Here is a 25,321-nt window from a genome sequence, read left to right as displayed (position 1 = left end):
AATGAGTGCCTCGGTCAACTGGAGAAAGAGTCTTTGATAATGATGGGTGGATAAAACCTCCTCTCAGTAGAGAGCTGGAACACTCTTGGGTCCCATCACAAATGAAGCAGAAGGTGGGTTGACCTTCTCCATGAACTGCTAGACTGCATACAGAGTGAAGGGAAGGGAGCCAGTGATGCCCAAGGAAGCATTGTACATTGATGGTGGGTAAAGGGAAGCCCCTTGCAGCAGAGGGCAGCAATCTACTTCCAATGGAAGAGAATGTCTGCAGTGATCAAAGTGAAGATTCCAGCAGACAGTGGGCCAAATTCCATTCGGCATGGATCCTAATAACAAGGGAAGACCACCCCAAATCAATGCACTGACAGCTGGGTCATTTACAACAGCCCTATTCTGTAGCTCCCTCAGGGGCCGACTCAACAGTGGGTCCCTTCATAGGTACAGTATGTGGGGGCAAGATTTGTGGAAACATCATACAAACACTTGGTGTCATATTATGTGGCTTACTAATCCTTGGTCACCTAAAAGCCATGAAGCTGGTCAAATGGCTTGAAGAAGCCCAGCTGAAGACGTCACCACCTGGCTGCAAAGCTAAGTGTAACAGAAGCTAGAAAACCACACAGTTGCTCTGCAACAGTGGTTCACGTCAGTGTGATAGACATCATGTGCTCTTGCCAGCCATGTGTGCTCAGTGATACCCAAAGTGCCCGGCGGTTGCAGAGAATGACATTAAGAGAGGAAATATAGACAGCCTGGGCTACAGAGTGAAAGGAAAGGCGCAAAGCTACACAGAGAAACCCTGTCTCAAAAAAAAAAGGAGGAAATACATCCTTTCACTGGTGGCAGGGAGACCACACCAGTCCTCTACCACATTCAGGGAAAGCCTGGCGTGCTTTGGCAGATGCTGACACTGTTACCAGATGCCAGAAGTTTTTCATGATTTTCCCAGTAAAAGAGCCACCTAAAAGATGACAAAACCAGGACTTACTAGGTTGAACTTGAGGTATAAAACACCCCAAATAATAGAAAGTGACCAAAGTACCCACTTCACAAGTCATGAAGGATAACAATGAGCTAGTGACCTGAGACGTATTATGGACCTTCTACCTGCTGTTATTGTCGAACAGGAGCAGGGCTCATCCGGCAAAGAACTACTGAGGCAGGCTTTCCAGACCTGCTCCTATTCTCTGTGAGGTGGACTATGCCTTGAGAAGACTCAGTGAAAGGCTTCAAAAAGACAAGTTCGTAGCAATGCCACGATCACCCAACTGCAGTTCCCAGCCTGAAAACTACAAATTAAAATGGAAAGATCCCTCAAACCAGAGCAGGGACATGACAGCAATTCATCACGTATGGATACAACCAATAGAACAGTAGATACAGAATGCCTGATGTGGCCCTGGGGAAGTCTGAACCAGCCCTGGATAGTTCACAATATCAGCTCCCTGAGGGGAGGACCAGGTTAGACATTAAATTTAACTGTCCTCTACCATGTTGTGAAAATGGTCTATCACAATTTAGGCAAAGACATATATAAAATTTGACAGTCACACCTCCCTATGGTCTCCTTTCTCTTTCTGTCCCCTGACAGATTTAACCCTGCTTTTCTTGTGATGAATTATATATACTGTTGCTGTAGCAACCAGATACAGTGCCTGGTGCCTTGTCTCAGAGACACATGGAAGATGCAGAGTAGAGTGAGACTAGAAGGCACAAGAAAGGCATCAGCCTTTGAAGGGGAACATGGGAAACATGTCAGTGTCTGAAGTCACAGTGACCTTGTCCTTGCAAATGTCTCCAACTGGAAGAGTAGGTGCTAGTGTGGGAGGTACATTCCCAGCCACTTCCTTTCTTTGAAGATAGTGAGACCTAGGAGGATGATAATGTCTAACAGACATGCAGAGAATGCCCATTGGAAACTAGTTAATACGACTTTGAGTGCGTGGACTCCACTTCTCTTCATTCTTTTCAAGTGTGAGTGTCACATATGGTGGGCGCTGTGTGGGGCCTTGTCTTTCTGGCATTCCCAGCCAAGAACTAAGGAAAATGTCCAAACACCCATAGAGACTTCCTAGTTCTTTCTTTGGTGTCTTGAAACAGTCCTGTGAGGTTTCTGAAGCCTTTGAATATTTAAACACTAGACAGCCTGGCAAATGGAAGACAATTAGAAATAAGGAATAGGAGAGGGTACCGGGATAGATTTTGTGATATGAATGCAAGTTGGGTTGGAAAACTTAGAGTCACCTGACTAAAATCCTCCAGACTCAACTCTTTCCTGTGACAAAGGGGCTCATGGGTTCCCAGCATCTTCTGGGGGAGGCACCAATATATTGTGACATACTTCAAGGAGTAGGTGGAGGACTCTGACAAGCACCCTTGCTGAGAGCACTTTAGGACACTGGGTCACAATGAGGTGTGGTCCCTTTTGCCATGGAGCCAAGCACACCCCCCCCACAAGCTGAATGGGATGGTCATAATGGTGTCAGAAACAGAACTGTGTAGCATGGAGCAAAAAAGCGCCCCCTAGCGGAGCAAGCAGTGGGGTCATTAACTATTAGATCCATCATGCATGAAACATGAAAGGCAAAGCCCCAGCTTCCTAGAATTGACTATCAGTGTGGTCAAACCAAACAGCAGACTAGAAAGATAGATGATGGGGGGGGGGAGATAGATAGATAGATAGATAGATAGATAGATAGATAGATAGATAGATAGATAGATAGAGGAGAGATTAGTGTTTTAGTGGATTCAGCTTAGGCCTCTAGAAAAAAAGGCCATGTAAACAGAGCCATGTAAACAGAGTGAGGAGATGCCTGTCTGGAAGTAAAGTTAAATAATTCTTGTTAGAGGCTGCCTGAGTGAATCGAAAGTCGGGTCAGGAGTTGAATCCATGCACTAACGGGTGGTGGTCTGTATTAGCTACTTTTCCATTGCTGTGGTAAAATATAACCCAAAAGAACTTACAGAAGAACCTATTTTGGCTTATGGTTCAGAGTGGGGAGTGTGGGTGGGGTGGGGGTGTGGGGGTGTTCATAATGAAGGGGAAGGCTTGGCAACAGGAGACCAGAGCAGGAAGCTCACATCTTCAGAAACAAACACAAAGCAGAGGGAAAGCCAACTGGAAGTGGCTCAAGGCTCTAAGCTTTCAAAGTCTGGCTCAGTGATGGAATTCCTCCAGGATTCACTGCCTAACGAAAGGCTTTCTAATCTCCCCAAACTGTATAACTGAGGACCAAGTTTTCAAATACCTGGGCCTATGGGGGACAATTCTCACTCACCATAAGGTCCACACCATTAAGTGACATGCAAAAGCAACGTGTGACCACTGGGTAAGAGACGTTTCATCATTCCTACTGATGGGTGAGATGTGGGATGAGAAAGCACCCAAACCATTGTCCCACATTCCCTGGCATCGCTATGTACACATTACGGCTGGAATGTGAAATGCCCCTCACAGATCCATATGCAAGGGGTCTGGTTATCTGTTGGTGGACTTCCAGGAAGTAACTGGATCCTGAAGGTTCTGTCCTAATCAATGGATTAATCCCATGATGGATTTGTAATATGATGGCATTATGGGGAGGTGATTAGAAAGTGGGAGGGTGGCTGGGTGGAGACTTGGAGGAAGTCCTATTTTGTCCTTGGCTCCTCTCTGCTTCCTGGCTGTCACGAGGTGAGTTGTATTGTTCCATCATGCAATTCCTATCATGATGTTCATTCCCCGGAGCAAGGAAGCCATTTAACCTCTAACCAAAATCTTGGATGATGTGGTTGATGTGTTAATTTTCCAGGGTCACTGTGACAAAGTACCACAAACCAAGCAGCTTGAGCAACAGGAAACATTGTCCTCTCAGCTCTGAAGGCAAGTTTTCCAAAGTCAAGGTACCTGTAGAGAGCCAAGTTCACTCTGAATGCTTTAATAATAATTTATGCTTCCTCCTTGTCATTTCTGGTTGCTGGCAATGTATGATGTAACTTCACCCAAAATTTCATCACTCCGATTTGGATCTCCATAGTTTCAGTGACTCCTTCCCTAGATTGCTGTGTCTTCAGATCTTAACGACACCAGTCACAAGATTAGGGACTAATATGACCATGTTTTAACTTGAATTCTCCTCTAAAGACCTTATTCCAATTTCCATCACATTCAAAGGTACTGGGGAGGTAGGGTTTAGATGTTTTTGGAGAAAGGACATAATTCAGCCCAAAACAGGTTACATCGAGGTGTCCATTGGGTGCCATCAGCACAAATTTCAAGACCCAATTGCTTTCTGAGAGCCTAATGGGTTAGAAATGGTGGTGTTATTTCAGCACTTGGGGAGGAGTGTTAAGGAAGAGGGTCATGAGTTCAAAGACAGCTTGAATAGACAACAAGACCCTGTTTCACAGTTAACTAGCTGACATAATAAGCCAGGGCTGGAAATGTAACTTAATAGTATAATGATTGTCTGGTCTTTGTGAGATCTTGTGTTTTATCCCCAGCACTGGTAGGTAAATTATTAAATGTTAATTTAAAAATATAAATCCTTGGTTTATATAGTAATGAAATATAGTTTACTCTCTCTGGCTCTTTGGTTTCATTGTGTGTGTGTGTGTGTGTGTGTGTGTGTGTGTGTATGTGGTGTGTGTGTGTGTGTGGTGTGTGTGTGTGTATGTTCTCTCTCTTCTTGTGGTGCTGGGGACTAACCCTACATATAGCTTCATGTACATTAGATACTCCTTTTCTACATTTGTGGAGGGCTCCTTCAGAGTGGGTATCATTCTTTGTATTTATGTCCAGCAAGAGGCAAAAGACCCAAGAGGTGAAAACAAAACCCCGAGGCCAGAAAATGCAAGTACTATTGTATTTAGAAAGGCTGGGAGGGGGCTCTGAGTGGAGTACTGACCTGCTGTAAGGAAATACATCGTCTAAGGCCCAGTGGCTTCCAAAGGCTTGGTTTCCTAGGAGAGCCACTAAAGTGCACTCTGCAGCTGCAGAAGTGTTCAGAACTGGACAGGATGACTAGCCAATGCCAGCTTTCATGGTGTTTATGTTGTAAGACATTGAATTAAAGACAGCATCTTAAATTGTTTTGTAAAATGGCATTTACATGATGGAAAGTGTAAACAATGAATTCTTAAAATAGGATTGCCAAGCCAAAGTAATGAAAAGGTCAGTATGCATAAATTTTCACTTTGTGGACTTCCTTGTCCTCGCATTCCCTCTGTTTGTTGTAGTAATAGAAAGTATTGTCCCTCCGCTGAAGTTTCTTCACGTATCCTGTCTCTGGCCAACGGTCTACCTGCATGGGAAGGATAAGAATGCTGTAATGCCAGTTTTATTTTATATCATATTTCACCATCAAACAATTGCATCAAAAATTAAAGTCTGAGGGCTGGAGAGATGGCTGAGGTTAAGAGCACTGGCTGCTCTTATAGCAGTCTTGAGTTCAATTCCCAGCAACCACATGGTGGCTCGCAATCACCTATAATGAGAATTGGTGCCCTCTTCTGGCCTGCAGGTATACATGCAGGCAGAACACTATACATAATGAAGTCTGAGATAAACTTAAAATCTGTGTGCTCTTAGGGAGAGCATTGTGTGCATACACATAAAGCAAATATTAGTTTCCAACCTTATTCTGGAAAACACGTACTGAATTGAGTGCTTCTCTTCACAGTCAAGTCTCCAGGTTTTAGTGTCTACATTATGGCCAAGATTGAAGATATGTGCCAAATAATTTAAGATGCATTTTTTTTTTATATTTCTAAGTGACTCAAAACATTGTAACTTCAAAAATAAATGCTGCAGGAGTAAGCTGGGAGAGAGCCCAGTGCCCCTGCTGAAACACTGTGTTGATCACGGGCTTTCTGCAAGGACTTAAGTGGTGGTTTTCAACCTGTGGGTCTCGAGTCCAAGAACCCTTTCACAGGGTCACATACGGGATATCCTGCATATCTCATATTTGCATTACAATTCATAACAGTAGCAAAATTACAGTTATGAAGTAACAACAAAAGTAATTTTATGGTTGGGGTCACCACAACATGAGGAACTGTATGAAAGGGTCTCAGCATTAGGAAGGTTGAGAACCACTGCACTAAAGGCAGGCACTGGACTTGAAGAAGTACCTATGCACTTCTACCCAAGCTTCAAGTTCACCATCAAGTCCAATTTTTGTATCCTGCCACTTTACTGAAGGAGTTTATCAGCTGTAGGAGTTCCCTGGTAGAATTTTTGGGGTTACTTATGTATACTATCATATCATCTACAAATAGTGAAAGTTTGACTTCTTCCTTTCCAATTTGTATCCCTTTGATCTCCTTTTGTTGTCTTATTGCTCTAGCTAGAACTTCTAGTACTATATTGAATAGATATGGGGAGAGTGGACAGCCTTGTCTTGTTCCTGATTTTAGTGGTATCACTTTGAGTTTCTCTCCATTTAATTTGATGTTTCAAGCCCAATTTTTAATAGAAACTTGAATTCACACAGTCCTCAGAAATCCTTCCCTTCTCCCCACTATTCCTTGTTCTTACTCTGATTTGTTTATCATTTGCCTTGCTCTAATTTGTATGTACTTTCTTCCTCTCCAACTTCAGTGTTGCGCTCTCTTGGCCAGGTTAATGTGTGGTGGCTGTTTGTTTCAGACAGTGTTTCATGTATTTGCCGTCTGTGCTACATAGCCCAAGGATGACCTTGAACTTCTGATCATCTGGCCTCCACCTGGGGATTACAGGCATGCAATTACCTCCATGCTCAGTTTATGTGGTGCTGGGAATGGAGCCTAGGGTGGCTTCCTGCATGCCAGGCAAGCATTCTACTAACAAAGCCACATCCCCTGCTGCTGCTGCTGCTGCGTGTTTGTGTGTGTGTGTGTGTGTGTGTGTGTGTGTGTGTGTGTGTGTGTGTGTGTGTGTGTGTGTGTTCTTTTAGGAACTTGTTAAGTCAAAAGTAATAACTTCTTTGGGGCCATAACTCATCACAGTGCATTCTGGAACCCAATGTGTTCTTTTTATTGATAAAAATGTTCCTTCTGAAATTTGTGAAATGCACTTTATCATTGTCAAAAGTCCAAATCCGGTTCTGGAAAATCAAACCCTTTTCTTTAACATGACCAATACAGGCTGCCCTCGCCTTTCACATTCCTCCTATAACACAGTGTGCAACTGGAAGAAAAGAGTACATGACTTGGGGATCTGTGTCTATTATTTTCTAGCAACTTGCCCCTTTTCCTTTCCCTTTTCCATTTCTTTCACCCACTTTGGTTTGAGACAAAGCCTCCTGACATAGCCCAAGCCCAAGTGCTTCAACCTAAGCCCCTCCCTCAGTCTTGAGAGTGCTGGGATTTCAGGCATGTGCCACAATGCATGGATCTTGCATTTTCTCTCGTCTGCTTTAGTTATTCATCAGTAGAAACAGACCCCAGCACATCCGATCTGCACGGCAGGTCCAGCTGCATTTACTTTGTAGGAAAGCAGCTAATGTTTCTAATACTTAAGCCAAAGCTGCCACCAGCAGGGAAAAGGAGTGTCCTCAAGATGCCTGGACAGGTTCTTATCCCTTCTCCAGATTCCAAAGACACCCTTCTTAGTGTCTAAACAGTGCACTCATCAGATCTGCAGCACATTCAAGGTTTATATAGGAGGGTAGAAGGTCAAATAGAGAGGCACCCAATGGTGTGAGCTATCTAGCTTGCCATCTCCTAATGTAAAATGAGTTAATTGTAGAGTGTAGCTACAATGGATATGGTGTTTGCATCTGTAATCTGTCTGGGAAGTGGATGTAGGAGGATTGACACAATTTGAGGCTTTTATCTACATAGTGAATTCAAGGCGAGCCTGGTCATAGAGATCTTATCTCAAGAAACAAAACAAAACAGCCAAAAGGAAAGAAAAACAAAAGACACCAATATATTCAGTCTCTTTCTAATTCACTGTCAAAATAAGGAGAGGGCAAAGGATAATTTACCACAACTGAATATATGATAATAGCAGAGTAAGGAAAAGGACTGTTTGAAGATTCACGTATGTGAGAGCACAGTAGTTCAGAAAGTGTGCAGGTGCCCAGCCAAGGGACCACATTGTCCCCCAAGTTGTAGACCACCTTTATAGGCTTCAGTCTCCCTCCCTTCAGATGAGAGTTTCAGAGATTTCTCTGCAGCTGTACTTCGTTACTGTTATTAAAATACATTTCACCATCTGCGAAACTGGTTTGTTTTTTTTTCTTATCAAGTTTGAAGAGCAGTAAATTTTACCATAGCAACTTGGTTCACTTGTTTATATTCGATCTCATCCCGATAGCCTGCTTGCTGAAATCTATACAGGTTTTCTATTTCTTCTGACCATTTCTTGGCGCGACTTATTGATTTTGGTTTCACATCAGAACTCGCCATGGCTACGGAGGCCTTCCTAGCAATTATTTCTGAAAGAGGTTAGAACAATTTCATAGGTAACATGATTACAATTTTCAAAACCTTTAGAGTGAACAAAAATGACTGAAGAAAAAAATATGGAACCTCAGTAAACATTTCACATTTTAACATTCATTTCTAAGACTGTTATTTTTGGGAAAACAAAATGATGCACCCAAAATACTTTTAAGTCCTAGAAGACACACAGAGAATAGTTAATTTCATCATCAAAATTGCATTTGGAGTTATGAATTAATGTTCTAAATAGCCATTCTTGGTCTCTGGACACTAATAGTGTACATTTATGAAAACATATTGTCATTTGTATTTATCAATATACTCTCAAAATATCCCCCCACTATTCCATTGATTTATATTCTCTCTTCCTCTCCTTCTCCTTCTCTTTTAAAAAAGGAATGTAAGGACAATCACTCTTAGCAAGGCATGGTGATGGACTTGGGAGGCTGAGGTAGGAGCAGCGGAGGTGAGGCCAGCCTGGGCTGCTTACAAATCAAAAAAGAAAAGGCCCTCTTCTTCTCCCCTTTCTTGTTCCTGAGGCACACCTTCCATTATTTTCTTGGCTCCCAGTGTCACACTGTCCTCTGGTAGACTAATGTGGGAAGACAATTGGACAAGTTCCATGCTAATTGTTTGTTATGTTAGATCATGGATTTGAAATGGCGTGGGTGGTTACTACTGGTCCAGGACATTCAGCTCTCCAAGCTTAGTTTATATTGTCTACTTACCAAACTTCCATTGCTGAGTTTTTCTCCTGGTTCCTGGGATTAAACTCAAGACCTTGTGAGTGCCACACAAGCATTCTACCATTGAGCTGCATGCCCAACACCAGTCAGTTTTTCCAAGGCATTGTCTTGTATTTATTTTTCTCAAATACTTATTTTGTTACAAAAAGTCATTTAACTGACATAAAGTACCCAAAATTTTCACCATGGATTCCTTGAATCCATTCTATTAATGTTGTTTGTCTAAAATTCATTGTCACACTTCATAAAGATGATCCTAAAGGGAATTTATGTATTTTCAATCACGGTAACAAATTCTCATTAGGTTAACTTTTTAAAAAGTCAACAAATACATTAAAATACAATGGATAGAAAAATGGAAAATTGTCCTCAAATCAATTAGAAATATTCCCCCTTGACAGTGGGTGAACATCATCCCAAAGATGGGCAGGCTCACAGCAAATGTCTTTACAAATGGAATACATTTAACTTTTACAGAGGGAAAAATCAGAAAAGGAAAGAATGGTGGACTTGCTGAACCTCCTTGACTGTTTCCCCAGTGTGGAAAGTATAGCCTTCAAGTCTCTTCTCACGGTTAATAAAAGGGAGACTATCCCCTTGGTTTAGTTTCCAGTATCAGTCACACCCAAGTACTAAGGCAGCCTAGGAAAGATGAGGAACTTGCCTATGCTCTTTCTACATCCTCTGGATCTTTTGCTACATTACTTACATTATTATATCTAAATAGAAGGCTGTTTACATTCCATTTGGAAATCATATTCGCACCGTAATTCAGTTTAGCTCCAGATTTAAATTAATTTAAATGAAATCACTGGAATTGTATAATTCTAATTCTGATTGAAAATAGTAACCACATACCAGACAAAGAATCAGTATTGGTTTTTGCAATCTTTTCCAGTGTGCAAACTGACATGCACATTGGTTAAACTTGGGAAAATTGGGCTTTTGTTAGAGTGTGAGTTTCTTTTTTTTTTTTAAATAAATAAATGTAATTTTCTTTTCTTTTCTTTTTAAAGATTTATTTATTATGTATACAGTGTTCTGTCTGCATGTATCCCTGCAGGCCAAAAGAGGTCACCAGATCTCATTACAGATGGTCGTGAGCCACCATGTGGTTGCTGGGAATTGAACTCAGGACCTTTGGAAGAACAAGCAGTGCTCTTAACCTCTGAGCCATCTCTCCAGTCCCAGAGTATGAGTTTTTAACAACTTTTGTCTCAGTATTTTAGATTCAGGATCATGTTGCATCTTACTGATTTCATTGTAATGGTATTGTAAGAGTTTTTATAAAATCTGGAAAACCCAATAAAACAACCCAGTTTCTTGTTTTATAAATCCATTCATTTCACTGTGAAGTCTGTCACATCGCCAATGCACCACACACTAGTGATGACTAATAAGTGAGCTGGAAATATGTAGTAGAACTTGGTAATCCACTTATATAAGGGAGATGAATCAACACACACATATTAGAAAATATGATATGAAGAATCATGAGAGGGAAAATGGGAATTCATTATATTAAAAATACATTCAAGCAGGGTGCAGTGGTACACATGTTTAATCCCAGCACTTTTGAGGCAGAGATAAATGAGTCTCTGTGAGTTCCAGGACAACCAGAGCTACACAGTGAGATTGTCTCAAAAACAAACAAAACAAAACAAAACAAACAAACAAACACCACTCAAGTGGCTAGAGAGACAGCCCAGTGCTTACAAGTTCTTACTGTCCTTGTACAGGATGAAGTTTGATTCTCAGCACCAAGTCAAGTGCTCACAACCACCAGCCTTTCCAACCCCAGGGAGACCCATCACCACCCTCTACTGGCCTCCTCAGGCACTGCACTCATGTGTGCAGGCCCTCTTAGACACACCCAAACACAGGTCATTAAAAATAATTTTAAAATAATAAAACCTTTTAAAATATTCAAAATTAGTCACGTCTTTCTATGAAGTTGGTGGCTGAATCACTTTGCTGCTTCTACAGCCAAAGCTCGTATTCTCAGGGCAGTGGCTCAGGGTTAGTTCTGTTTCCCTGTCATTTTTACTTAGCTGTTTGATATGCAATAAGATCCTTCAATTTGCTTGTGTCATTCAAAACTATTTTCCTGAGTGTCATGTCACTTTCAGGTTAAGCAACTGTGTTAACTAGACACTTAAAAACGCTGCATGTTATGGACGGGTGGAAAAGATGCTGACGCAGTTGATGTTGCAGGAAATTACAGTTTTTCTTGGCAGGAATGCCCACCTTAAGGATATTGCCAGACATTTGGAAATTTAATGTGAATTTCACCATAACAGAAAAAGTAAATTTAGTGCCTGCATTAACTATGCTATGAAGTGGTGGTGCAAATTATATTCTAGTTATTAAAAACAAACCAAGTGAGTCATGAAGTTCTGTGCTCGAGATGGCGCAGCCAGACTGCCTGACCAGAGCTGAGTGACTTCAGGTGTTGCAGTTCAAACGTCATCCGGGACTATCCTTAGGTGCCGCACAGCCATTTGCTCTCAACCTCTGGGTCTGACCTCTGGGTCATCAGATGTAAAGGGTATGAAAATATCGATGCTTCGATATTTGACTTGTTGCCAGAAAAATAATCCCCAATCTTTTGTGAAAGAGATTCTTTCATTAATTTTTTTGCTCTTTAAATACACTACCACAATAACAATTATACATTTTTTCCGTTTTTGTTTTCCAGTTTTGCTCAGATAAAAATGCCTATGCATAATATTTTTAAAAGTAAATAAAAATTATTATAGAATAAAATCACACTTCTATAATACATATGTGTATCACTACAAACAGGAAGTGGCAATGCTTGAGTGTCTATGTTTTAGTAACTGAATTTCATTAAGCACTGTGAAGGGCTATATGTGCACTGGAAAAAAAGAATCTCAAGTCCCTGACAAATTAAGGTTCTAATGTAACAGCAGACACCTGTGACCTGCCGCCTCACGTTCTACAATAAGGAACTGACAATTTAAATGAGACTGTGCATACCTCTTAAGTCCCATTTCGTTTCTTCCTCTACTTAACCCTAAAGCTTATCTCAGCGTCTCAAACACAAACCTGGGTCCCAGGACCCTTTTCCTTATTACTCTGCCCGTGTGCCACCTTAATTACCTCTTTCTCTACTTTTCACCCTGAGCGTCTCTTAAATTGGTGTATTAGGGATGGATGGCTGAGTCCTGCCTGCTGTCGCTGAAGCTTTTGTCCCGTAACTCTAATAACATGCCTAATCTTACAACCCCCAACTCTCCTCACCTTATTTCATTATTTGTGCTCCAAGCAGGTGGCGGGATATAACTGAGGATCCCTTTAAACTACATGTAAACTTTGGCCAAGACAATGAACAAAAGCCAGGACTGTTTTCTGAATCCAGCTCTCACACTGGGTCCGAAACAGAACACCATTCTCCAAACCCAGTCTTCACACTGGGTGTTCATTTTAAAGACAAAAGTGCCGCCCCGTGCCCCGACCCTAAGCACTCCGTTATGGTCGGTCCACAGTCCATATGTGACAATTTGCGTTTGTGGAGCAATAAAGCCACCCTTACGAGGGTTCCCCACAGCTAGCGTTCTCTGCCTGCCAGAAACCACTTTCTTTTTGCCATAAATCACGATATCTGTAAGGTATAACCTGCCCAGAAGAAGCTGGGCTAGAGACAATCCTCTGAACCCAGGCATTACAGGGCAGAGCCATTACAGTAGCCGATTTGGGGAGCGGAAGAATTTAGCTGGGGAGCCCATCCAAAGGTGTAGGAAGGGCCAAAGGAAGACCGCCCTAAAAGAGAAAACCCAGGTACCAGGGCGGCCGGGCGGAAGGGGCGGGTCCTGCGCTCCCGGGGCGGGGCGGAGCCAGGGGTACGGCGGTCAGGGCCCCGGTCCTCGCTGCTCATCCGCTCAGGCCCGGCTCCCGCTATCCGCGGTTACCCTCGCTCAGCCGGCCTCGCAGGAGGGCGCAGCGGTGCTCGTGTTCTCTACTCGGGATCCGTGGGCTGAGTCAGCTGGAGGCCAACTGTTGCGGCTGTTGCCGCCCGCGCGTCTCCTAGCAACGCAGCGACGCCGCTCCGCCCACCCACGTCGGCGCCGCCCGGCTCCCGCCGGCCCCGCCCCCTGCTCCTGGGTCTTTGTGCGCACTTTAAAGGGCTAGCCTGGGTTGAAGAGGTCGGTGTTCCCGAGTCAGAGGGCGCCCCAGCTGAGCCCTCTTCAATGCTGGGATGAGGCGGAGACTCAAGAGGCGTTGAATGAAAGCGTTTGAGAGACTAGAGATCGCAGAGGTTCTGGATCCTGATAGAAGATAAGTGTCAGTGTGTGTGGATTCAAGGAATCCGTCCAGCATGGTGTCTGAGAATAACTAAACGAAAGTTAACGAACACCTGTAGCTTTATTTTCCCATCAGTATCTTCAGTAATAGTTAATGTATCACCTATTTTGGTGAAAAGTGATTCAAGATCAGTATTTTTGAGCGCAGAGCCGTGATGATTTGCTAATAAATAGAGGGCGAAAGGGAAAGGGGCGGTGAGTGGGAGCCAGCTCAATGAGAAGACCCAGAACCGATAGTTAACTGAGAGGGCTGGGGAGCCAGACCAGAGCCATGACAGATTTCTAACAGCCCTACCAGGGACCAGGCCTTAGTTTCGGTTTACAGGAACTAAGCAAGCAGTTCTCGGGAAGACCACAACTCGGGCAGCCAATCAGCACCCCCCCCCCCCCCCGCTTCTGCTGGCTCAACAGGCGCCCCAAAGCTTCTGCTAGCTCAGCACATCCCCCACCCCCAAGCCCTTTGCTAGCTAAAGATAGCTTTTCCTACCCTCCAGTCAACAAGCCCCTAACCACTACAGCCTCCAACCAATCAGCCCCAGACTAATGTTTCCTCCACCAATCAGCACCAGATTAATCCCTCCTTCAGGTCGTTCTTTGCCACCCCAACCTGTTGTAAATAAACGTTCTTGCTAAATTGAATACGTGACTGCTGGTCTTTCTTGGAGGCTTCTCTCAGACCCTAACATTAACAATGTAGGAATTTTGTGAGCCAGTTATACGCAAGCCATATTTTTTACAGATTAAATTCTGCAAAATTATATTTAGGAAAGTCACTAAATACTAAAAATAAAAAGGATCTATTTATAACCCCCAAATTAACTTCCTTCGCCAAGATATATCTCTGAATTTTAGATTTATCTCTACAATTTGTATTCTACATCCAAAGCCAACCTCTTTCCCCAAACAGAGGAAATCCTGTGGCTTGCACATCTTCCACTTGGAATAGCTGTACCAGAGTCCTCTGTTTCTCTTATTGCACCCATCAGGGAGACCTGTTGACTTTAATAGCTCCCACACAAGTCCAAAAAGCCATCTCTCTGCAGTCTCTCTGGTGATTATAGTAATTCCCAACATCTCTCCCCACACCCATAGCCTATTCTCAACACAATAGTCAGCACAGCCCACTTAAAACCTAAATCAGATGATGCCAGTCTTAGGCTTGGCTTATGACCCTGCAATACTTTTCCTTTTTATTCTCAGTAAAAACAACATTAAGTAAAATTAAAAACAAAAACCTCAGAGGTTTACAAGACCAGTAAAGACTTAGGAAATCTGCACACTGCCCATACAGATTTGTCGTCTTCCTCTACAGTTATGGATCAGTTTTCTCCAGCCACACCTGGTTTAACAGCGCCTAGCATACACTAGATATGAATGCAGTGTGCTTCAAGGGAGTATATTGGTGAAATTATTTAGGCCACTCCACGTTGTTAAAAGGGAGGTTTATTTTGTGGGGTAACTTACAAATGAAGGGATAGTTTACAGGGTCTGGAAAAGGTATGGCGCAGTCTGGCGGTGTTCTCTGGAACACTCTGCTCGGTCTACCTCCAGGGTCTAGGCATCAAGAAAGCCCCCATATCCGGATCTCCGGTCTTCAGGGTCCTCTCTTGCCCCCCCCCTTGTAGGCGTGACAGTTACCAAAGCCTCAATGGGGATTGAAATTTCCAGATCAAAGCTGGAATGGCTACCCACTACAGGAGTACATACACATCATCACCTCACTGCTGCTGATTCCGCTCTGATGCTATGAAGGACGCAGGATGACAAGGTAGCTCTGAGAGAGGTGCTTTAGAACACAGTGGCCTTGAATTTAAATCTGGACTCTGCTTACCGAGAACATGACCTTGCGCAATTTACATAGCAATGCTCACAACTGTACAACGGTCACAAAAATAAACCTGTCTGCTAGGGTCGCTGTGAAAGTGAAATAGCAAACAGAACACTGACAGCATCTGGAACCACACAAGTGACAGTGTCAATCTTCACTAGAATATGCCTTCTGTGAACAAAGGTTTTTTGACTACTTTACTCACCACTACGACTTAGTGTTCAACCCAGGGTCTGTAACATAATAGAGTGGGTGACTATTTGTCAAAGGAATAAATGGATTTTGACCAACAGATTTCCTGGGATATTGCAGTAGCTTCTTTGGTTCCTTACCTGAGACCTGTATATATTATTCCATATGTAGATTTCATACATGCAAACAATGTTTTTTTAAAGCCTGAGTGCAGATACTTATGGAGGCCAGGGGCAGTGGTTCCCCTGGAACTAGATGACAGGTGATTTTTGAGTCATCCAGTGCGGGTGATGAGAACTGAACTTGGTCTTTCTGCAAAAGCAGTATGAAGTTTAAACTGCTAAGCTGTCTCTCTAGCCATAACAATGTACTTTGATAATATCCACCTCCAACTCTCCCTCCCACTCTCCCCAGACATCCCAGCAATTCACTTTCACCCTTCATGTCTTCTCTCCCCACCTTGTTTTTGTAAGAAAAGTAAAAGATTTCTGAACCCGCAGTGGTCAAAGATAAACTCAAAATCAAATATGTGATTAACATGAGGTGATTGTACCATGGTGTACCTGTGTCAAATTTGCGGTTCCCTGAAGTCTCTGTTCTAGTATTGGTTGTCGTTTTGAGACATGGTCGCACTATGTAGTTCTGGCTGACCTGGATCTTGCTATGGAGACCAGGCTGGTTCTGAACGCACAGAGATCTGACTGCCTCTGGCTCCAGAGTGCTGGGATCACAGGTTTGTGCCACCATGCCTGGCTGTCTCAGTTCTAAACCTAAAATACACACACTCTGTGTTACACATGCTGTCATGCCACACAACACCAACAAACACTGCCTGAAGTAATGCCTCAGATTCAAGAATTGCAATATTTTTACTGTTCATGCAATTTTTTTGCTAATATAGAAACAATAGTTTAATTATGGAAATAAAAGACTTTTAATATTTTCCTACCATTATCCCTCAGCATCTAAGTATTAAATTAATACATGTATGGATTGTATTATGTTGTAATGTTTAATTTCAAAAATTGCCATTTGAGATGCTGGTTTGAGCTTTATAAGAAACAGTCAATTTTACCTAGGCATGGAACAGAATTTTCAACAATTTCTGAAGTGGTTGTTAACATCTTTCTGCCACTGGGATGTTGTCATATTTATGCAAAGTGACATTCTCAGCACTAATGATTATAAAATTAGTATCGATTAACTCTTAAAAAATGCTGAAGGTGTTCTGCATACTGAAGCACCAAATATTGTCAAGACTGAATTCTTTATGTAAAAAGAAACAGGCCTGTCCATCCATTAGTAGACAAATTTGATTATATATATATATATATATGTGTGTGTGTGTGTGTGTGTGTGTGTGTGTGTGTTCATATGTGTGTGTGTGTGTATGTCAATTTTTCAGCCCACCTGTGCAAGGCTTGTCTGCTGGCCCTGGGATCTGAGACCCTGAAAGAATGGGGTGAACTACAGTCTAATGCTGTAGACAACTTTACTTCAGTTTATGTACTTTTTTACACAATTGTAACAAAGAAAGCAATGATCCAAGGAAGGTTGTTTGAATTCAGAAAAACATGATCAGAAAAACATATAAATAAATGCAAATAAACACATGCTAAATATTAACAGAGAAGCCCTTTCCCAGAACTTTCTCAGGAGAGACCAGTTTAAACACAATTGCCTGGCGTATACTACAGATTACATCTGGGAAAGCTTGAGAGCAAGGCAGAAGACCATAAGCAGATCCAGGGTGCACTGGCCAGACTGGGTTCTGTAGCTGTGTTCTGACATCCAAGAATAAAAATGTTTTATAAATTGAATGTAAGTGTTTGTCACAGGAGGCACGGAATCACATCCAAGAACAATCCAGGGAACAAATTGCAGCTGAGGTAAAAGGCCCTCTGCCTTTTTCCCTGGAGCCTCGCTCACAGTTCCCCAAGTATTGTTCACCATGCGTCATTCCTTTGACGATGTTCCGAAATATGTATATCAAAGAATTATTTTCAAGTAGATCTCTTCATGATTCATTACCAGCAAGTGCTTGATTTGCATGCCTGTTTTATATGTGTCCAGTGCTGTGTAAAAACTTCTAAAAGGAAGGAGAGTACTGAGTGGAAAAAGCTAGGCTGTAAGAATCTAAGTGTGCATGTTGCTTACACTGTAACTTGATTCCCACCGTTATCTCCTGCTGTATACATTATAAAGAGGGAAGAAGTGAACAAATAAATAAGAAGAAGAATCTTATTTTGTCTTGCCTCTTTCGGAGCTTCAACTTAGGAGCAATTCTGTAGATAGCCAGACTCAGGGCAGAATGTCTTGTTCTGTTGGACAACCCACTCACAGCAATAGTCCTCCCTTGTTCTAGGACAGACCATCTTATACAAAGCCACAGCTTTACTAGTACTACTGTGGTAAAATGTATAAATTAGTGACTATGTCTAAGCCACTTCCCTCCACTGCCCACCTTCCTTCTTCCCCTATTCCTCTTTGTGAAAATCTGTATGTGAATAGAACTGAGTATTATGGCTGCAAGAGCAAGCCAATGTTCTCTGGCAGAACCAAGAAAGTCATAAATTAAGGCATGTTTAAAACACATTTTTGGGTACATCAGAGAGACAGATATAGCAAAAATGGGGAAGCTTTTCTATAGGTCCAGGATGCTATCTGATGACATTCTTAGCTTTGGGGCTGGTGGAAACTAGTGGTGTGCTAAATTAATAGATTCCCAAAGGTTTTCATCTGTTAGTCACAAGATGTTAGTTCCAACACAGAGGTGGACAAGGAATAACTATTCCCAAGGGTTAGAAGGAGCCTGAGAAGGAGCTTCTGGGCCCGCAACCTTCTTATCTCTCCACAGTACTGAAACCAGTCAATCCGTTTCTGCAAACCCGGCTTCTTTTCGGGAGCTTTCCTTCCCACCTCCATCAGGCTTGTCAAAGTGTTCGGCATAGCACGATTTGGAGGTTCCAGTTGTTTGTGATCAGCAGTGTTTAAGGAGAACTTGGTAGGAAGGAGACAACAGGTACCACTGACAGAAGTCTTTGGTGGATCTTAATACTGTTACTATGAATTTTCCCAGACTTCCCCCCCCCCATCCACTCCCGCCCCCCATCATTCTTGCCCTCCGTTTCTTTATCTTTCTGGCTTTCTAGAAACACAGCTCCAGGGATTACTGGAGGCTAGCAGATCAACAGGATCTTTACTCCCCCCCCCCTTTTCCTCTAAGAATCTATGTCTGAATTGTAGCCTTCAAGATATAGTTAGCTTATGTACAAACGGGAGAGGGAACGAGTACCAACAGAGTCAGAGGTAATTTTCTCATCCAGTCCTCGTGGTTATCCTATAAAATACAAACTGGGAGAAGAGAAAAAAGGGAAAAAAACAAAACAAAACAAAACAAAAAAACAACTCGATCTTCGGTAGACAGGAGGAAATGCAAGGCAGTGTGATTAGAAAAATGAAGCTCCCTGGCCACCATTTCCAGCTGTGTTTTGTTTCCTGCCTCGGTTACGCCACAGATGCCGCAACTCTGCACCACTGCATCAAACACTTCTGGTTTCCTTTGTTGCTTCCTGGCAGGAACGCGACTCTCCATGAGCAGCCAGCGGTAGACACTCGCTGCGCTCGTCGGGATCTCAGTGTGCATCGGCTGCAGCTATTTAAACCGAGGGCCGTGGGAAGCGGGAACAGGACTGGCTGCTCCTTGGCTCCGCCCCTACCGCAAGGCTCCTTTGATTGGACGTGGCTGAGCTCAGCCGGCCTATGAGGAGGCGGTGCGCAGGTTCCCGGAAGTAGGGGCGCCCAGGGTCAGTGTGCCGCTCTGCTTCCGTGGTGGGCTTAGGGTCTATCCTTCCTGGGCGCTATGAGCTCCTTCCAGGGACAGATGGCGGAATATCCAACCATCTCTATTGACCGCTTTGACAGAGAGAACCTGAAAGCCCGCGCCTACTTCCTTTCGCACTGCCACAAGGGTGAGTGAGCCCCTCTGGCCACCTGCTACCGGGGCGGTAGGGCTGGAGGAGACATGACCGGAGGGGAGTAGGCTGCGGACTCAGCGAGGAACTGGAAAGCACCCCTTGTCCCAGCCGGCTCTTCTCGCTTTGGCTTTATTGAGTTTCAGGTCTGTACCACCTCTGTAACCCCAACTCTGGTTGCAGTCTGACCCTGGACCCTGTGGTAAGGCTGAGCTGTTAGAAATGCTGGTTACTATCCCAGCAGAGAGCATCGGTTTGGTAAGGTTTAGCTAGCTCTTGCCCACACTTCCCTAATTCTCGTTTGCCACGCGTGAAGAAAACGTTTCAGAACTTCTCCTGCACCCCAAGACATTAGGCAAGAGCCTAAGATCTCTCTCTCTCTCCCTCCCCCCGCCCACACAGAGTCTGTCTGATACACACACTAATCTCACACAAACACACACACTCTAATGTCTCACACACACTAATCTCTCTCTCACACACACAATCTGTAAACTTGGTCAGATGTCCTCCATTTTTTAAAATTATTCATTTATTTTAGGTTATGGGCAGAGTTCATGTATCCAGGTGTCATCAAATCAGTTCATGTAGGTTCTCTTACTACCTGACTGCCTCAATTTCCTCAACCATGTGAGACTTGAATTGTTCTCATCAGCTCAGGTTGGACAACGTTCAGTGGTTCCTGTTCTGTAATCTGAAACATTCATCATCTGCAGAAGAACCAAAGACCTATGGGATCAGTTTGCTCATAACAGTGAGCCTTGTGTAATTTCTCTCAATAGGAAGCTCATAAAGACAGCCCAGCTGTCATTGGCTGAGGAATTCTTTTTAAAAAAATTAAACAAAATATGTTTATGACTTCTGATTCTTTTCCTTGTAGATCACATGAAAGGATTAAGGGCTCCTTCCTTGAAAAGAAGGCTGGAATGCAGGTAACTGATTTTTGCTACTTATTCATGTATAAGTAAACATCTTAACTGAGAGTGCCTAGACAGAACAGTACCTGTACCCTAAGGGGGTAGCCTGATAAGCCTATATATGTAGCTTCCACACCAATAAGAAACCAAACACTACCACTATCCCAGACCCCTGTCTAATCGCTGTGGTTCCTTCTCCCAGAAGTAATTCCTATTTTGACCTTTTGTCATGATGAGCTAACTTTGGTTATTCTTGAATTTTATATAACTAGAAGGCTTGATGTTATGGTGTAATCCCAACACTGTAGAAGCAAGAGGATTGTGAGTTCAAGGCCAGCCTGGGTTACATAGTAAGAACTTGTCACAAACAAACAAAAATAAGTAAATAGGATCATATGCTGGATAGATTAAGAAATCTTCTTAAATATTTCCAAACGTTCAATTATTTTTGTTTTATGTATATGCTTGTTTTGCCTGCCTGTATATGCACACCGCATATGTGCAGTGCCCATGGAAGCCAGAAGAAGGTGCCAGATCTCCTGGAACTGGGCTTGCAGACATTTGTAGCTGCTGTGTGAGTGCTAGGAACTGAGCCTGGGTCTTCTAGGAGAGCAGCGGTCCTAACTGCTGAGCCATCTCTCCAGCTCCACCTTTTACCTAACATTGTATTTATGTGATCCATCTGTGTCGCTGGCTGCAGCAATAACTCATTTGTTTTCCTTTTTGTAAGAGTGTATGTTTATGTGTGTGAATGGCTGTTCTCGAATCCTAGGCTGGCAAGATGGCTCAGTGGTTGAGAGCACTGGCTGCTGTATGGAGCAGGTGTGATGGAGGTTGAGAATGCAGTAGTCCACATGGAGCTGGTATTCTCATTAGAGCTCCTTGATAACCTTTTAAATAGGCACTGCTATTATTTCTAATTTACAGATGAGGAAACTAAGAAGCCAGGCAGGTTAAATTAGTTGCCCAGTGTCATAGGACCAGCATAGATGGACGGAATCTCTCTCACCCGCCTGTTCATGAATAGCCAATCAGAGACTTAATATTAATTACAAACTGTTTGGTCTATGGCTCAGGCTCATTGCTAACTAGCTCTTTTATCTTAAACTAACCCATTTCTATCAATCTATTTATCACCATGTGGCCGTGGCATTACCGGTTTGCTAGCATCTTGCTCCTTGGGTGGCTGGATGGCGTCTGCACTGACTCCACCCTTATTCTCTCTGTATCTTTCCTTGGATTTCCCACCTGGATATAACCTATCTTGCCATAGGCCAGAGCAGCTTCTTTATTAACCAATGGTAGCAACAGATATTCACAGCGTCCAGAAAGACATCCCACAGCAGACCAGTGAGTGGCAGAACCAGGTTTTTTCAAGACACGGTTTCTCTGTGTAGTTTTGGTGGCTGTCCTGGATCTTGCTCTGTAGACCAGGCTGGCCTCGAACTCACAGAGATCCACCTGGCTCTGCTGGGATTAAAGGCTTGCGCCCCCGCTGCCCGAGGACTAGGCTTTTAACCAGGTCTGTCTGATTTCAGAGCATCTGCTGTCTATTGCTGTGTAACAGGTTACCTTGTAAATGAGTATCTGAAGATGACACCAATTCCTCAGTTTCCATGGGTCAGGAATTATGAGAGGGTACAGTGGGGATTGCTGGTTTCTACCTGCCCGGCATCAGGTGGGACTGAAATTATCTGAAGACTCTAGTGTGTGAAACATGGAAGGATGCATAGACAGCAGCAGCATCCTAGAGGAGCTGCCTTTTTGAGCTCGTCTGTCTCTGAGGTTTCTTTAACCGGGGGTTGCTAGTGTTGTAGTAGAGAATCCAGGGTTACAAACTGTATGTCCTAAGACAGATATGGTGAAGCATGCTTTTAGTCCAAGCACTCAAGAGGCAGAGGCACAGGCAAATCTTTGTGCAATTGAGGCCAGCCTGGTCTACATAGTAAGCTCCAGGTTAGCCAGGATGACATAGTGAGACCCTGTCAAAATAAACAAACAAAATAAAATCCCAAGGGAGAGTCAGGAGGCAGGCATTTGGAGACTCTGGAGAGCAAACTTTAAGAATCCTGAAGTTGCCAGGTGTGGTGATGCACACCTTTAATCCCAGCACTGGAGAGGCAGAGGCAGACAGATTTCTGTGAGTTCGAAGCCAGCCTGGTCTATGTAGTGAATTTCAGGATAGCCAGGGCTGTTATACAGAGAAACCTTGTCTCGAAAAACAAAACAAAAAGAATCTTGTAATTACTTCCATCATATCCTGTAGTCAAGGCAGTTACAGAGATCTGCCCAATTCAAGATGAAGGTACAAACATTAGCCCCTTCTATTAATGTGGCAATGTGTGGGTATGGAGGTGGGTGTGGGTAGTTGTGTTTGAGACACAGTCTTGCCATGTAGCCCTGGCTGTTCTTGAACTTATGTACATCAAAGGATACAAACGGATGGGGTATAATGTGTGTAGAAATATAATTCAGCATGGAGTGTATTCATAATCTCCAAACTATACCATTACATTTTTAGAATTTAATAGGAAATTAGTATCTGTTCACTAGAAATGTAAATACAAGGACTGGAAGGGTAGCTCAGTGGTAGAGCACTTGACCAGCCTGTGCAAGGCTCTGGCTTTGCTCGTGAGCATACATAAATAAGTAGATTTATATGAAGCAAAAAGCAGAATTTTCTGTTCCCAGCACCCCTTTCCTGTCCTCTAGAAGTAGCTTAACATTTGGTGGTGTCCTTCCCAGTTGCACCTGACTGTATACAAGCATTGTTTGTTTTTATTTTCTTCTCATGATGGGGATCATTTGCTAGGCAAGTGCTCTACTACTGTGCTACACTTTCAGCCCCAAGCACATAGTTTCAACATGAGAGAAGTGATGGGCTTCTTAGGGAGTGGGAGGACCCAGCAGGTCCCCCACTCCTGTCGGGTGATAGGACCGAAATGGCTGATGGTAAACTGGTACTGTGTTAGCCAGCTTTTTGTCACTGTGGCAAGGCACCTGAGAAAAACGACTTCAAAGCGGGCAAGAGCTGCTTTGCTTCCTGGTTTCAGTCTGTGGGTGGCTGGTTCCAATGCTCTTAGGCTCCCAGTGAGGCAGAAACATGGCAAAAGGACACGGCAGAGGAAAGCTGCTCACCTCCGGCAGCCGTGAAGCAGAAAGCAGGAGACAGGAAGGACGGGGGTAGGGTATGCCCTTCAAGGATGGGTCCCCAGGGATGTCCTTCCTCCAGTTAGCCCCTCCTCCATCAATGCTATCAATTCATGACTCCATCACAGGATTCATCCATGGATTAGGTGAGAGGCCTCGTATACCCCCAAAGCCCCACCTCTTTCTGAACGTTGCACTGGAGACCAAGCCTAAGCACATGGGTTTTAGAGAGACTTTTATATCTAAATCCTGGCAGGTGTGTTGGGAGCTGCTCTCATACTTTCCATGTTAGCTGATTGGATTTCCTGGAGAAAAATGATATCCCGAGAAATGAATTGCTGACTCACCAAAGGGGCTTGTCTTGAATTGTGCTGAAACAGCTTTTTTTCTTCTGTTTTGTTTTTTGCTTTCAGCTTGAAGGTTTTCCTGTACTGTTCTCCAGTTACCAAGGAGCTGTTGTTAACTAGTCCAAAATACAGATTTTGGGAAAAACGAGTTGTAAGTCAATTGTAATTCAAAAAATTGTAATTTTTGAATAGCACTACTTTGTTGTGTGCATGGGGAGTATTTTTAGAGGCATCTTTTTAAAAAAATCATTGAAATTATCCTTTGTCTAACTCCTTTCTCCATACATTATAGGTTCATCATTAATTAGAATAGTGGTATTTGATGTGTAATTTGGCAGTTTAGGAGTCAGCCATTGGTTGTTTCTTATTCCTCAAGAATGTGATTTAGGTCTTACACTTTCTTTACTCTCATGGACTGCCTAGCTGAGGTGTATCAAAGTGTAAACAAAACATGCATGCTTATAATTTTTAAATCACAGACTAGCTCAGGAAGAAGAAACATCATTTAAAGTTTATAATAAGAAAGGGTAGGGGCCAAGAGATGGTTCAGTGGTTAAGAGCACTTGATGTTCTTCCAACACCCACATTAGGCATCTCACAACCACCTGTAACTCTAGCTCCAGGGGATCTGACTTCCTTTTCTGGCCTCAGCAGGTATTCATACACAGGTGACATTCATACACACACACACACACACACACACACACACACACACACACACACACACATCTTTTAAAAAAGGAAGAAAGAAAGAAAAGGTAACAAGCAGAGTACTAGATATTAAAAGATAGAATGGAGCCAAACACAGTGACACAAGACTGAGATCCCAGCATTTGAAATTCTGGGCCAAGAAGATCTCAAGGTTCTTTTTCTTTCTGAGATTCTGTGGACTAAACATAGGATCTTGTGTGTGCCAGGCAAGCACTCAATGACTGACCTATATCCAGCCCCCAGATCATAAGTTCCATGTCATCTTGACCTACGTGACAAAAAAGAATGAGAAATAGAGTGCATAACTTAGAGAGAGTGAGAGTGGGGGGGGGGGAGGGACAGGGTCTCACTATGTAACCTTGGCTGGTCTGGAATTTGCTATATAGACCAGGCTGGCCTTAAACTCAGAGACCCACTTGCCTCTGTCTCCTAAGTGCTGGGATTAAATGTGTGTGCCACCATGCCTGGCCTAGAATGGGTAAGTTTTATTCTGGAAAAATGAAATGGATCTCTCCTCCAGAAGATAGTCAAAAGAAAATTGCTGTAACACATAAAATATAAACAAAATATAAACATGGCAGAAAAAGTCCTATTATGAACCTTATTACCCTTAGTAGGAACAGATTTTTCCTTGGAGGTGAAAAAAATTAAGAAAGCCCAAAGGAAGGCCAATATTAATCTAGATCTAGATAAAGCAAAAGGATAGTTTTTTTTTTTTAAAG

General features: G+C 43.1%; 2 protein-coding genes across 4 annotated transcripts in view; one reads left to right on the top strand and one right to left on the bottom strand.

Moving 5' to 3' along the window:
• Positions 1 to 5,012: 5,012 nt before the first annotated feature.
• On the bottom strand, positions 5,013 to 13,243 carry Meig1 (meiosis/spermiogenesis associated 1). 2 transcript variants are annotated; one of them, XM_037205978.1, is made up of 3 exons: positions 13,088 to 13,243; positions 8,236 to 8,402; positions 5,013 to 5,282 (listed from the first exon to the last, which is right to left on the bottom strand). In XM_037205978.1, the coding sequence occupies exons 2-3, from the start codon at positions 8,371 to 8,373 to the stop codon at positions 5,154 to 5,156; spliced, it is 267 nt and encodes an 88-aa protein (XP_037061873.1). In that variant the 5' UTR covers positions 8,374 to 8,402; positions 13,088 to 13,243; the 3' UTR covers positions 5,013 to 5,153. The 2 variants fall into 2 exon arrangements, with proteins under 2 accessions (XP_037061873.1, XP_028750949.1); XM_028895116.2 differs by having other exon boundaries at positions 12,961 to 13,202.
• A 6,023-nt stretch (positions 13,244 to 19,266) lies between these two features.
• Positions 19,267 to 25,321, top strand: part of Dclre1c (DNA cross-link repair 1C) — a 29,657-nt gene continuing 23,602 nt past the window's right edge. Inside the window, exons 1-3 of one of the 2 annotated variants that reach the window (XR_005091622.1) lie at positions 19,267 to 19,471; positions 20,355 to 20,406; positions 23,955 to 24,039. Coding sequence is in view for 1 of the 2 variants with exons in the window: in XM_028895109.2 (XP_028750942.1) it covers positions 19,363 to 19,471; positions 20,355 to 20,406; positions 23,955 to 24,039 (246 nt within the window). In the remaining variant the exon portion in view is untranslated. The remainder of the gene's footprint in view (positions 19,472 to 20,354; positions 20,407 to 23,954; positions 24,040 to 25,321) is intronic. The other variant, XM_028895109.2, reaches the window with a different exon arrangement.

This window comes from Peromyscus leucopus, chromosome 5 (assembly GCF_004664715.2).
Source record: "Peromyscus leucopus breed LL Stock chromosome 5, UCI_PerLeu_2.1, whole genome shotgun sequence".
Taxonomy (NCBI): domain Eukaryota; kingdom Metazoa; phylum Chordata; class Mammalia; order Rodentia; family Cricetidae; genus Peromyscus; species Peromyscus leucopus.
The sequence above is the reverse complement of the archived record's forward strand: the minus strand, read 5'-3'. Positions and strand labels throughout refer to the sequence as shown.